At 44.7% G+C, this 14191-nt stretch overlaps 1 protein-coding gene across 1 annotated transcript; it reads right to left on the bottom strand.

Annotated features, from left to right (window-relative positions):
• Positions 1-1667: 1667 nt before the first annotated feature.
• LOC108573697 (BTB/POZ domain-containing protein KCTD1) lies at positions 1668-13456 on the bottom strand. The gene is made up of 4 exons (XM_017936174.1): positions 13380-13456; positions 12497-12700; positions 3102-3307; positions 1668-2176 (listed from the first exon to the last, which is right to left on the bottom strand). Exons 1-4 carry the CDS (start codon positions 13406-13408, stop codon positions 1668-1670), a joined length of 948 nt encoding a protein of 315 aa, XP_017791663.1. The 5' UTR covers positions 13409-13456.
• Positions 13457-14191: the final 735 nt, after the last annotated feature.

The following is a 14191-nucleotide window of genomic DNA, read 5'->3' on the forward strand; positions in this document are numbered from 1 at the left end:
CGTTTATTCGCGGTATTTACAGTAATTAGTATGGCATTTAAATACATATAGGTACACCTTATTAAATAAGAACAAAGTAAGGAGCGGCGCACCCGACGTACTTATATGCAATAAGTGGGTCACGAGCGTGCGTGATGATACCGTTCGACGACACACACACACACACATAATTGCGATGATTATGTTTCTCAGCCGAATTTTCATAAAGATATTGAAACGATCTTAACGGTAATACTTGTAATCAGGATGTTACAGGCGGGCGCCAGTTGTAATTCCGTCACGTTACGCACGGTCGAACTTCTGTGACTTAATATCCTTACAACTCAAGGCACTCGATTCGTCAAAAGTTTTTAGGATCGTAAATTAACGAAATCAAATTTGACGTACTGTGTGTACTTCTTTTCTCTTTTTTGTTAAACAAATTCGAGACCAATTTTAACAATTTTCGAGAATATCAACGATCATTTTCTCGTTTCACTTACACAGAATTGAAATCTTTATTTCGGTAAGTCACAGTTTGAAGTTAAACACGCGTTAAACGACCACCGTAACTGCAGTCAAAATGTATAAGTATACCCTGCAAATCTAACCACATCGTTTCTCCTCTTAATATTACCGTAGAGTCTCGCGAACAATAAATTCGTAACTCACAGCGATGGTCCCTAAACAGAATTGAAACCACGAAACACACATCACAGAATAGAAAATCTTTAAATAGAAATTAACGCAGAATTTTATTTAGAATACTCTTCGTTCAACATCAAGATCGCCGTTTGTTTGAACTAAGGAAACCTTGTTTCGCGAGAGAGTATAGTTGGCGGAAGCGATATAGCGAGGTCGTAAATTAACGCACTAAGGGGCGTTACCGATTTAGCCACGCCCAGGACTATGCGTTAATTGATACTTAAAATTTATGCTCACAATTTTTCATTGAAGCAGTAGTAGAAATTAATATTAAAAATTTTTTCATTTTAAAAGTTGATATCCAACAGCCCTAAACGAAGCACGAAATCCTTATCACGTTCGTGGATTTTAGGGTCAATTATACCCCCCACCTGAATTAATAGTAGTTCGGTATATTGTGAAACTCATTCGGGACCCACAGATGCATTTTTTAATCTTGGGCTGTGAGATCACACAGAATCCTCCATTTCAATCCTTTGAATACTCCTTTGAATACTCAAACAGTATTCCTTTTTTCTGACTATTTGCCAAATTAAACACAATGATCTTTAAGAATCTAAAGTATTAAAAAAAAAATATTCTTTCCTTCTTAATATTTCCAAATTTAAAGTGTAACCCACGAAGCGTATAGAAACGAGAGACAAAAATGCCTTTTAACACTACGAACACGTTACCTCCCTCAAAACTACCGCTTCGTCCGATTCTACGTCCTCTCGCCGAATCGCTTCCACCAACTATACACTCTCCTCCGTGTCGATAAAACCGTCGTAATCTCCCGAATCAATGTACAGTTACGATATCTCTGTTCCGTGGCAGCTTCAACACTTCCCCCTCACCGCCGTGAACCACACGGATCATCATCGTTCGTGACGCAGTCTTCAAGTGTTCTCCTGTGACAGCTCACTCGTCCTGGTGGTCGCGCGTTGCAGGCAACGGGATCATATATAACGCGAGCTAGCTTACCGCTGGTGTGCGGTGTTCCGTCAAGTGTTGATGGCCTGTCGAACGAACAGGTACTCGGAGAATTGTTGACCCTCGACACCTCCGCCGTTGCTTGCTACCACGCGGAAACCGGCGTTCAGAAGCCTGGTGATCGCTTGCACGGAGTTGAGCTTGCAGTAGCCGTTCAACGGGAACCTAATTACGTGACGGGCGTCCTGTTGATGCCATGCGACGCCTGATCGAGCGTCGATCACAGCCTGGGTCGTTTCCGGGAACACCTCGTCGAGCAACGCGCGACCACCGGACAGCATCACTCGTTCGCCTAAGTCTGGACTGACGTGGAGAGCGACGCACTCGTAGTTGCAATTTCCTTCGTTAGAACGGAGTTTGTCGGAATCCCGGTTGCACGGCGCCGTTGCGCAACCTGTTCCGCGATTGTCTAATTGATTGCCGGGCGGAGGACTCGGCGACGAGGAGGACATTGTGGTCATCGTCGTCGAACCGTTCTTTATACGCTCCTTTTTCATTTGCTCCAGTTGCCTGCACATTGCTGCAAGAGAGGTTGAAGTTTCGTTAGGCGAACGGGGATGTTCTTTGATACGGTGTTCTCGAGGGACGAGGATCTAAGGGGAGATCCAAGTGTCGGGAATTGTGCAGAATTGGGAAATTGAATTAGTTTCGAATTTTTCTTGGATCGTTTTGTAGGCAAAGGGTTGTATTTTTATTCGAAATGTTTTTCTTTAGATAAACACGCGAATTTGAATACATAAAATTATGCATATGATAAAATTGATATTTCAAGAGTGTCTTCATTCGTGCTTCCACTGCCTCAGTTTCATTTCGGTAAAAATTGACGATGGGATTTTTTTAAAAAGAAAATAGTCAGGATTTCTTTCACTGGGCTACCGAATTTGTGGATATCAATTAAAACATCAACAGCGCTTCTGTTTGCATTTTTCTCGATAACGAGTAGTGGAAACCGAAGACGTGATCGCGATCGAACGATACACAGAGTAGCCATTGGGATTTCGCGAGTGTAGTCTCGGTTGGCTTTCGCCGTTACTCTCTCGTTCATCAAGATATTGCTGCTTTTAATGCAACATAATGTGAATATCGCAGCGCTGCTGGTGTTAGTGGTTAATGGCAGGAAAAATGATCCGAGGAGAGATTCTGCCTTGGAGATAACATGATTTATCGACGGTGAACCGTGATCTTTCGCCCTCCCTTTCCCTCATACGTAACAGAAGCCAGAGGAAGTTGTCCGTCTGGTATCCGGCAAATCGTGTAGATTTTTTCGCGAGATTAAGTAATACCGACTCTGGCAAAAATTTAAATACCCTTTTTTTTTGTTCGAACTTAACGGTTATCGAGTCGAGTTAAACGATCGAACCGAGTCATTTAGCGGAGTTAATTGCATGGAATTAAAGCGTATCGAAGGTAGAACGATCGAAGATACACAGAAGTTTCTCTCTTACGTGCGATATCGAAGTATCGTGCTTCTTCTAGCAACAGATCCAGATCGGCGAAGTTGTCCGGTATCAGTAGACGAGAGTTTCTCATGAAATTCAAGATGTGCCGGAACATGCCACCGTCCCTGTCGATGAAGTAGTGCTGTTTCAGAGAGTCCAGCACGATGGGGATGCTGCCGTTGAACAATTTCGCTAATCTCGATTCTGGATACCTGGAAGCAAACGAAAATATTTTCCTGATGTTTGATTCGAATGAAAATGTTAATATTGAAAATTTGTTCGAAGGACTTTAGAGTGCATTTTAATATTCCATCTTCAAATTTAGCAAATTTCCTCTATCTCACTTGTTATGTCATACTATAATTCTATCGACAGATTTAGCCACACTTTTCAATTTCTTTCCAATACAAATGTCTCTTTTAGATAACGGAGCTTTTGATCTTTCGTCTTCTTTAAAATTAAAAAAAACTTGTGTTATGTACCGCTAATAAGTATTTGCCCATCTACTTTTCTCTCTTCGTGCAAAAATCTGACAAATTTTTCGAAAAATGTTATTTTTAAATAAGCATCGCGAAACTCTCGACTCCTTCTTTAGAAACTGGTTAAATGAAGTAGCTCGTTGAAATACGGAATACCGCGAATAAATGCGTGGGCAAACACTTATAGTGAATATATGCACGTGTAAAATAATAATTATCATTATCGATATATCCTTTCTTTTTTTCTTAACAGTACCGCAAATTTACAATCTACTCTTAAATATATAACAAGTCAATGCGTTGTAAGATTTAAACGTGCGCAGAGGTGATAGTCCCCATAGTTGGTTTCTAGCGATTTTAGTTTCCCTCTTCTAGCGGCTGTGGAAAAACAATCAGGCCAGTGTCTCTTTAATCTTCTCGTTACGGTGATTAATTTACACATCCTCAACGTATAAATCGAACATTTCAACGTGTTCCTCGAATTTCCAACTACCAAAGGAAAAACAAATTCGTCCTTACACCCGCACGATTGATCGAGCGTCGGTGAAATCAGCTTGCAGCGTCGGCTTGCCTCTCAATTTCTCGGACAAACCGATGTCGTTTGTAAGCTTGTACACACGTCCGCGGTGCTTTTTAAATCTCGCTGATCGATTCGGCCGATAAATCGTGAAGCGGTTACTCGAGGGTTTGTAGGGGGGGTATACCGTGTACAGGGGCGTTTGTGCGCGCAGCGACATATAAATTACGCTTTCGCATTGACGAGGTCTCGTTGAGGCGAGGCAGGTGCCGATATTCCGGGTCACCTGCCCAAAAATCGCTTCCAGTCACTACGTCGTCTTCCGTAGCAGCTGTTCTCTCTCCTTGGAGAACCTTTTCCTTCTTCTTTTCTCCCAACAAAGTCGCCTCCCTGGCTCGCTTTAATTCACGGTCACCGACGCGACGCGACGGATCGATTAACGTCACGTCGTAAACGTGCATTTTGTCACGGCTCGACGAGCCGCCTAACTAAAGGGCGCCCGTCTCGTCCGGCAATTATTTTATTGGATTAATGAAAATGTAATGGAAATTTGTTCACGGAACCACCTCGTAATGCCTCGGCGATGGAAAAGTGGCGGTTTCGACGATGGGACGTGCGACGCGTCGCGTGTGTCCTTTAAATTTCCAACCATTCGGAGACACTTGAAACGTGAGGCTTCCTGGTTACCTGGCATAATTTCCGTATAAATTTTGACCTAAATATCTCGCATCGCAAAATTACGATTCTTCGAGGGAACGAGGAAGTGGTCGTGTTTTCAACGTGAAACTCGATGTAATCTACGTTGACGATGTTCCGTTCGACGACAGACGGTGACAAGTGTTAAGGGGTTAAAGGAACGGTTGGTAAAAAACGGTAACTCGAACGGAGAGTAACTGTCGAGTGGAACGAAGACACGAAATAATGCCGCGATACGATCTGAAATTGTGCGCGAGCGCGACTATTAAAATATCTCTAGAGAGGGTTGCTTATTACGAGCGCGATTTCGATCGCTTAATCCCGTGGCAACGGGATCGATTATCGTCATCGTCGGCTTCGAGTTTCATCTCTTTATTGCGGTGGCTGCCACGCCGGAGGAGAATGCAGACGCGAGCTCGCGCTATCATTTTCGTGAAAGCTGGCGGAACGAATGCCTCCACCTCTCTCCTGGATCGTCCTGGACGGAGAAAGGACGGAGGACACGGGAGGACTCGGGGAGAGAAACGAATTACTCTCGACTAAAAATAACCGGAGGAACGGGTTTTCTCGACGATGACAGAAAGGTGAGCCGCGTCGTATCGACATTGGACGTTTAAACGGATGCGGATACGTGGATGACCGCGGTCGAATCGTGCCACCTTTTCCGGCTCAGCTTTAGAAAGTGCCCGTGACATTTTCAAACGCGTTTCACGTTGCATTTGAGCGGGGAGAGCTAAGGCTGTTTCGTTGTTCGTTGCTTCGTGTTCAGAGTCTACGTCTTGTACGTGTCTATCTGGGAATTATATCTGGATGGAATGACATACGACCGGCGCGGGTTTTATAACATCGATATACATCACGGCGATGTTTGTCACGCGATTAATCCCAGGTATGAATTGACGTTGTAACACTTGTTTCTCGGTAATTGGATTTTATTTAAATAGTAAGCAGCGAGTGATCCTTGTAGCGAGATATCCGAGGCTCGGTTACTTTGTTCCCTATTCGCTGGGTAATTGATACGTACAGGAAATTGAACGACTTTGATCTGGTTGTATTTCCTGTTTTTACACGGTTTTGTAGAATACACGTTCTGAGAAATTTGTTAATACGGGGATAAGAGATTTTTGGTGGAATTTTTCTTCGGCGGACTTGGAGTGAAACTGATGTTAAATTTAAGAATGAGAAAGATATTTCATTCCCAGGTTTTGATAAGTTAATAACGAATCTAACGAGTCTAATTTTTACAAAATTAGTTCGAGGTACAGCGAGATTCATTTTTTACTAAAACGGAGTACCAGAGAGATATGAGCACAGAGTTAACATAATTAAACAAATATTCTTTAATATTTTTATAACACTTCAAGTAAACTTCTTTTTATACAAAAGAAAAGGACAGAGTTCAAACTGTCCCGAATTATACAGGATGTTTGTCAAGCCATGATTTTTCATTGAAGAAACATTATTTTGGCAATTTTTGTTATTCTACTTTGTTGTCTACTACGTCAAGCACCCTGCATAGTCCACGGTGGACAGTGTTAATCAGTTGTCAGCGGTCTGAGCGTATCACGTCAGACAATCGAAACCTCCCCAAACGCCCCTGCAATCCTGCAACTCTCGTCGAGGTCGTGTCATCCGGTACCGAGGGAGGTCTTGATGTATTTTTCGATAGCAGCCGGCACGTTCTGCGTGCGCGCGGCCGAAGGTCGTCGTAATTTAGCATATAATAGACGAGTGCCCTGGAAAAAGGACGGGAGGGATAGGAGGAGGAAGAGTTGCACACGCTAAAGACGAAGGCCGCCGGGGGAACGAGCACGTAGAGCAAGAGGGCGAAAGAGATTGTGGCGGCGAAGGGGGAGGGAGAAAGGGAACAAGAGCTGGAGGAGTCGGTTCTTCGTGTACCTCGATGGTGCGTTATGGCACAACGAGGGGGAAATACCGACGTAGGTATCCGGTGCCCCCTCAGGCCGGTTCCCATACCTTCCACGGCGATAACATATAATAACGACGGCCTGGTGGAGCCCGTGGGCGATCTGACTTCAGCGGGGAAGAGAGAAAGAGAAGATACCGCGGGGTAGGTACGACGCTATACGTATACACGAGGAGGAGAGAGAGACGGTTCTCTCCTCGTTCTCTCCCCTCTGCTGTGGCTCTTTCGCTCTTTTCGACGGTACCGCGAAAGTCGAGAGTGAAGGATGAGAAGGCTGCTCTTGGAGAAAATGAAAATTCTGCGAATCCTGTTGCGAGGAAATTCTCTCCTCTGCGAAGAAACATTATCGAATATATTAGTTCGCTGGTGAAAAGCAAACGGCCGATCGTCGTTGCTTTTCGCCCCGGAAAATCCGCGTATCGATTGAAACGCAACAGAACGTACCTGACACGTTTCTCTCTGAATCGACGTTCAATTGGAAACGAATTTTTTCTCACCGAGATCGCGTTCGTTTCTCTCATTTAAACGGCACAATGGACGAAGGCTGACGCAGCAAAAATCGGACCAACCTCGTTGGAAGATGAACAAGACGACGACGAAGAAGAGAAGAAGAAACGGCCGGAGTAGAGGCCCCGATGGTGGCGGATAGTAGAGGCGAGGCGGTGTTGAGATGTGAAAAAAGCGAGAAAGCACGGGCGAGGAACAAAAGGGAAGGAAGAGTAGCAGGATGTATGCGCTCGCAGGCTAACAGCGAGTTCTTCTTCGTGGGGATCGTGGCGTGGAAAGGGTGGGTGTGCGGGGGAGGAAACGGTACCAGGGGCGGAGGACGAGCGCCGTGATTACCCGGGGCGATTTCTTGGGCCCACCGACCGACCGAGGTCCGATCCCGGGTCAGATCCGCTCGCTATGGGAAAACGCTAAACGATCGGCTCACATCACTCAGATTCCTGCTCTGCTTTTGGTCCACACGTATACAAACGCACGCACGCACGGACACACATGTATCGACGGATACACGTGTTTATGTGCGTGTGTAGGCTACGTAAATATTCACGACTGGCTTTATACGAGCGCGATTATGTAGATGCGTGAACGCGCTGGCCAAAGTATGGTTTCAAAGTTGCCTCGATCTTCCTGTTCTTGATCAGCTTTACCGTGGTACACTTTGCTTGCGTCATCGTGCACCAGGTTTGATCAATAAAGTATATGGAGACTCGGTGTGCAGTTCGATGTTTGGCAAGTGGAGGGATAGACTGGTGACCTGGTATCGATTGTAAAATTAGACGATAATTGTGAATTATCGATTTTAGACATTTAATTAACGATTAACGATTTTAGACACTTAATTAATGGTTAACGATTTTAGATTTCGACTATCGATGTTATATTTCGATTATCGATTATCTCTGTTATATTTCGACTATCGATTATCTCTGTTAGATTTCGACCATCGACCATTCTTCATTAACACGGTTAACGTTCGAGTCTGAAGAATGAAAAAAAAGTCGGAACTTTTAATTAAAAAAGCCGCGAGTGCCTGATACAATATTACCTAGGCGAGTTATAAATCTCGGCGCTTTTGTCGGGAGAGAATCGTTTCTCATTCCTTTCACCCGCGAACGTACCCGATTTTTCCTCTGCACGTTCTTCCTGCGAGAGTCTGTTTTTCCCTTGTTACAATGAATGGCTTATAAACTCGTTTCGCATTCTTTGTTTCGCCGTATAAAAGTTAACAACGAGAGTCACTCTGCAAGGTAATTCCACGCGATTGTACAAGCTCTGTGCATAAAATATATGCCGTTGTACGGTGCACACCAGCGACAATGCATGCAAGGGATTACCTAGACATGTGTGTGTGTGTAAGGACGAGGCGCCTCGACCAATACAAAATCGCTTTGTCAGAGTTGGGCAAATTGCACGTGCCGGACTGAAGGGCGAGGAAACGAGGACTAGCTGGATCTCCATGGGATAGCCCGAGGGTCTTGCTAAGTCTTCGCCAGGACTCTCCGGTCCGGCAGGATGATGGACGATGTTTTAGGGATTACGTGATACCGGAAGCGCAAACTAATGATCGGCGGTTACGTCATTTCTGAAAATGTCCGATGGAAAACGACCAAGCTACCCTGTAAGATTAATCATGGAATAGAACGGCTTGAAAAGCTGCTTAATACGATGACGTGACGTTGTACGGTTTCATTTAGGATAGTTTGACGTTATGTCAGAATGGATGTTTGCTCGACGAGAGCGGCAGAGCCGATCGGTATTTTTCACGGAAACAGATGTTTAGAAAGCGAATATAATATCGCGTAATCGTGGAACATCTATTATTACACTCCTTTCTTTCTTCCTTTTTACATCGAAGCGTGTTGCAGATTTTTTTTTAGAAATTAAACATTGAAACCTCCAAGATTTTTCTGAATTTTCCAACAATTCTCAAACTGATTTTTAACGTATCCAGCATTTAATTACAATTAGCATGGGGCTCGTGACGTGACCGAAGAAAGCAGCCTCACCGTGCAATATTTTATACCGTAATGTAAGGATTACGTGCACGTATATTTATTTCCACTGTCCATTTTCACTGTAGCTTGATTTAGTGACTGTTTCCAGCCAGTATCCGAGAACGTATCCCCGCTAACTTACTTGCGGTTGTAAGCTTATCTATCCACCATCGCAATCATTATTATTATCCCTGTCCATTGTCGTTCGTTTCACGAAGAACCGTGTATAAATCCTCGTAGGTGTCCCGCCATGAGAAACGACTATCTTCGATGCGATCTTCACCGATGCCGTTACACGTCGACGATGATTTACCTGGCGTAAATCAATTTCGTGAGTAACACGGGGAAACGCGGAAGGTCGGGCTCCTTTTTGCACCGTTTCAATATCGCTTTTCTTCCATTACCATCGACAATCTCCTCCGATCAGAACTAAAGATCCCCGTCTCTCCCAAGAAAATTAATATCACCCGTAAAAGTTACTTTTTCCAAATTTTCTAACGTCGATCAATTATAAAATTCACTCCGCCAACTGTACGGACATTTATTTATTTCTCATCGAGTGTAAACTCGTTTGTATGCAAAATAAGGTAGACAGGAAGCAGGCAAAGTAGAGTAAAAGGGAAAAATGAAATTAAACGAGAAATTAAGCGTTGGAACAATTTCCAACGAACAATTCGTCGACTACGTATCTCTTACCATCGGCATAGTTGCGATTCATTAAACCGTTTCGAGCGTTACGACGTTGAATTAAACCGAGTCGAGCGTTTCAGGTGCGATTTACCCCGAGTTTTAATGGGTGAAAGGTGCAACTCGCTTATCATACAATACTTTATGCTTCGAGACTTTTACTACCTTTCGCCGTTACGCTTTTTTCTCGCAAACGTATGTAAAGTGTACTCGATGACCAGACCAGGAAATGACCAGCTCGATTTAACTCGATCGAGTAGCAACGGGAAAAAAAAAAGAAAGAAATTCCTTCATTTCCTTCTTATTAATTCAGTTTCAATCTTACCGACGATATGTATTACTCCCGTTGACTTTTTCTTTTCAAATTAACCGACAAGCAGTTACTCTACACCGTACTTTCTATAAAGTCCAATTAAAAGAAGCAATCGATCCGGACAATTTCGTTCGAACAAACCTCCACGCCTGGTATCACCATTGTACAAGTAGAAAAAGTCAAGGTAAAGCGTCCGGGGAGGGAAGTGGTACAAAAAGAAAGTGTAACGTGTAACATGGTGGCACAGAAAAGGACTCGCACAATTCTCGATCGTTTAGCGTTCACCACGCGTGGCCAGACCTTGTCGCCATTTTCTTCCCGTCTTTCTCTATCTCGTTCGATAGGATCGAGCGGAGACGGCAAACTCGGGATACTTTCGACAAAACAATAAGGTCGACCGCGTGTAATGAAGGAGGAAGAGGTGCGATCGAGCGTGACCGAGGAAGGATACAGCGGGGAGAGACTGGCAGGAACAGGCTGTTCTCTACGATACCAGTATCCAGAGGCTTGATTGGACCCGCTTCTCCTGCCACTTTTCACCGACGCGGCGGCTGCGTCACGTCGCGACACTTATCCTCACGTGTCGTTTACAATCTCTCCCGAGCACAGCGTTCCTTCTCGCCCGATTAAAATCGTCGAACGAGTGAAACGAATACGTCTAGCCGATGGATCGATTCGAAACGGTCCTACCACGCTCCGCTGGGCTCGATTAAACCTGGAGGAGAACAGGACTCGCGACAAGAATAAAATCCAGTTTATCTCCCTTCTTCTTCCTTTCTTAATAGACACACGCGCATACACTGTCAGCTCTCTTATCTCGACTTTCCTCGCTTTATCAGAGACGTTGTATCTTGTAATTGATATAAATTGGAGGGGAATCGATTAATTGATTCTAACACCATAGGCGGTTTCTCTCAGTTATAGTTGACCTAATGGAATCTCTCGATCGATTGAAATATCACGTGTACGCGTGGGTGGAGGATCGTCAGAGAAGAAGTGATTTTCTATGTTGCGTTTCGCGGTTGTCCATTGTTCGAGACGCCTCGGTTCGCCTAACGGGACCCGGGGTCGTAAATCTTCGCGTTGCTCATCCGCGACTCGGAGAGCGGGGAGTTCCAGTGACTCGGTTAACGATTCCGTTAACGACGCGGGGCCACGGTAACAGGGGCCGAGTTCGCCGGTTGCCAATTAGAATTAACTTTACCGCGGTTTCCCTTCAGATTCATCCTCCGGGAACTCTAACGATTCTCTTAGTCGAACAACACTCCGACCGTTGCAGGTATCCATCCACGTCTGAGTTAGTTAGCGTACGAACGGTGGACTGTAACGAGCAACCATGAATATCGCCGCGACGAACCGAGCCGGTGTGTAACAGTATCGGATGCGACATTTCTGCGTTCCACTGTGCTACGCGGGTAGAAACGAAGCGGAAACGCGGCGATTCGGGTAGTGAAATCGATATTTATTAACGTCGAACACGATGGACATCGCGTCACGGTAATTTATTACGTCTTCGATCGATCCGATCTATGAGCCACGTGCTTCTATGCAACAGATGGTAAACGAAACGAAGATGTGGTTTGTAAGACGTTGAACAAGTGTGCGCGTGCCTGTGTAAACGTTGAATCGAATTGACCGGTGGAATCGATGATTAGTTGCATCGAATGCTTGGGATTCGAGGGGACATTTTTGCGACAGTTGCACGGTTTCTATCGATCATTCTTCGTGGCGTAAAGTGCGGTTGTGCTTTCACGTTACGTCTCTTTTATGCATAAAGTGTACGGGTAAACCGCAAATAGCCGTTGGACACTGTCGGGTATGGTAACGGTGTGCCTGATTGCGAACGATATGTTCTCTGAGATATTGCCTGACTACGAACATCCTGGAGCGTTGTCGATGGTCACGTTTCCGCGATCCGGACATCACGCTCCCTTTCTACACTCGAGCGTCTCTATTCGTCGGCTTAGGGGAACAATCTTTGCGCAGGTACGCGGTTGGTTTTCGTGGAAAACGAAGATGTGATGTTAAAATTGATTTCTCTCACATTTCAATTTTATCGCCGTCGCTTTTTGTATATAAAGTTAAGATTTATTATTCAAATTATAGACGATTTCAACTTTCCCGCGAGAATACGCAGTCGTTATAGCAGATTTCTCTTTTTTTCCGTGTAATTAATTAAGAATAATAATTGGCTGTCGAACTTTCCATAAAATTGTAGGAATGACGTTTTAGCTTTTTAGGTTTTCCGATGAATTTCAAAGGGTGCGTGTATTGTACTTACTTGGTGAGAGTTTCGAGCGAGGACGTGTATATTGTGCCGCCTACGTCGATGTGGACCGGCGCCGTGTACCTGGAAGCGGCGGCCACGCAGGGTATTCCGGTCATCTTCTGATTGTAAGCCGGCGTGGCTGGCGTCTGTGGCGTCGGCGACGAGGAATTCGACATTGTGGGCGACGTGGCCGGCGAACTGCTTGGCGACAGCAATCTGACAAAGATACTTTCGACATTAGCCACCGTCAGGCTCTGTTCCGTCTACCAGGCATCGAAGACGTCGCTTCGAGGCTTGTGGAGGAACGATGGGAGCGCGAGCGGAGGACGATATTCGAAATCGACTCTCTCGGTATTCTTGGAAATTTGACGAGAAACGTCGAATTAACGTGGGACCAGATATCGAGATCAAGTTTCAATTCGAATTTGATTTTTAAATTTCAGTTTGAATCTTTAAATTTAAATTTTTCAATTTGAATACTTTAATTCTTCAATTTCAATATTTTTATTCATAAATCTGGATATTTGAGTGCCTAAATTTGGACATTTCAGTTTTAATTTTTCAATTTGAATTTGGATTTGAAATTTCATATTTGCGAAATGCCGGATTTTCTCGAGCAAATCCCCATCGTTCTCCCTCAGCGACACTTAGTCACTCCTAAGTACTTTCTATAATTTGCAAATTGGTGTATCGGTACCGCAAAGGAGCAGTAGAAATTTCCGTTGTTCAGATTCCACGCGACTGTGTAATTCCCGTAATGTATCGCGAAGAATCACCGGGAGTTTACGTAACGTTGAAGAATTTCAATTGCAACGAGGTGTATCATTTTCTCGATGCTCCACGGTACATTACGCGTTGCTCTTTAAGAACACGACTAGAGAGTGGTTCTATTTACCTCATTTTAATTTGAGCGCTAGGGAACATATTGCGTTGTGCCAGCTCTGCCTTCGCCTCCTTTCCGTCGGCCTCACATTTCCGTCTGCAATTAAAAGTCCACGTAATGTAACGTCATAAAGTACCCTTTAAATAATACTATCAAAAGTGACACAGGTAACATTCAAATTGAACCATAAAAAGAGACACATTCGCTGCAAATTACTAAACGATCCCCATTTCCTACCGAAACCATCTCTCAAAGGAGAACGTTGCTTCACAAAAGCAGCAAAATAAACGCAGCAATAAGTAAAAGAAATTAGGTCCAAAACGTTGCATATACACGCGGCGATAACACGTTTCAGTCAAGCTTTCTCCAATCAGAGGTATCAATATCACAAGTTCCCTCCTCTCTCCCATTTCTTCCTCACTCTAATCTCCCTCCGATCGCTTCTCCACGGATTTCACCCGATTCACCAGCCGAAAAACAGGGAAAGTGGCAGCGTTCTCCTCTAAAACGCGTCACGCTCGCCTAATTTACAAACTCACGCGTGCAAGCATCGTGTTCTTTTTCTCTCCTCCAGCGTTCCGCTAGAAATTTGACCAGCAGCCGTTTAGAAGTCAAGCGGTGCGCGCACACGCTGACATTAGCGCGGAACTTTCCCTCTAACGAGGTCGCGGTGCGATTTCAAGCGGCCACCGCAACACTAGGTTGAATTTAATTTATCGATCCTCACGGTTGGTCGCGGGGCGACGATAACGCTGGTTTAGCACGGGCATTGCTTTCCAGGCTAGTCGCCGCGACCTGGAACGCAACGGACCGAACCACGGGGT

The sequence above is a fragment of the Habropoda laboriosa genome, unplaced genomic scaffold (genome assembly GCF_001263275.1).
Source record: "Habropoda laboriosa isolate 0110345459 unplaced genomic scaffold, ASM126327v1 scaffold151, whole genome shotgun sequence".
In the NCBI taxonomy this organism is placed as follows: domain Eukaryota; kingdom Metazoa; phylum Arthropoda; class Insecta; order Hymenoptera; family Apidae; genus Habropoda; species Habropoda laboriosa.

Coding starts and splice junctions, on each gene's coding strand:
- LOC108573697 (XM_017936174.1), bottom strand. CDS start 13,408: ATGTTCCCTAGCGCTCAAATTAAAATGAG. Junction 12,701..13,379: donor AGCGCTCAAATTAAAATGAG/GTAAATAGAACC, acceptor TATCTTTGTCAG/ATTGCTGTCGCCAAGCAGTT. Junction 2,177..3,101: donor ACGATACTTCGATATCGCAC/GTAAGAGAGAAA, acceptor CCTCTCTTGCAG/CAATGTGCAGGCAACTGGAG.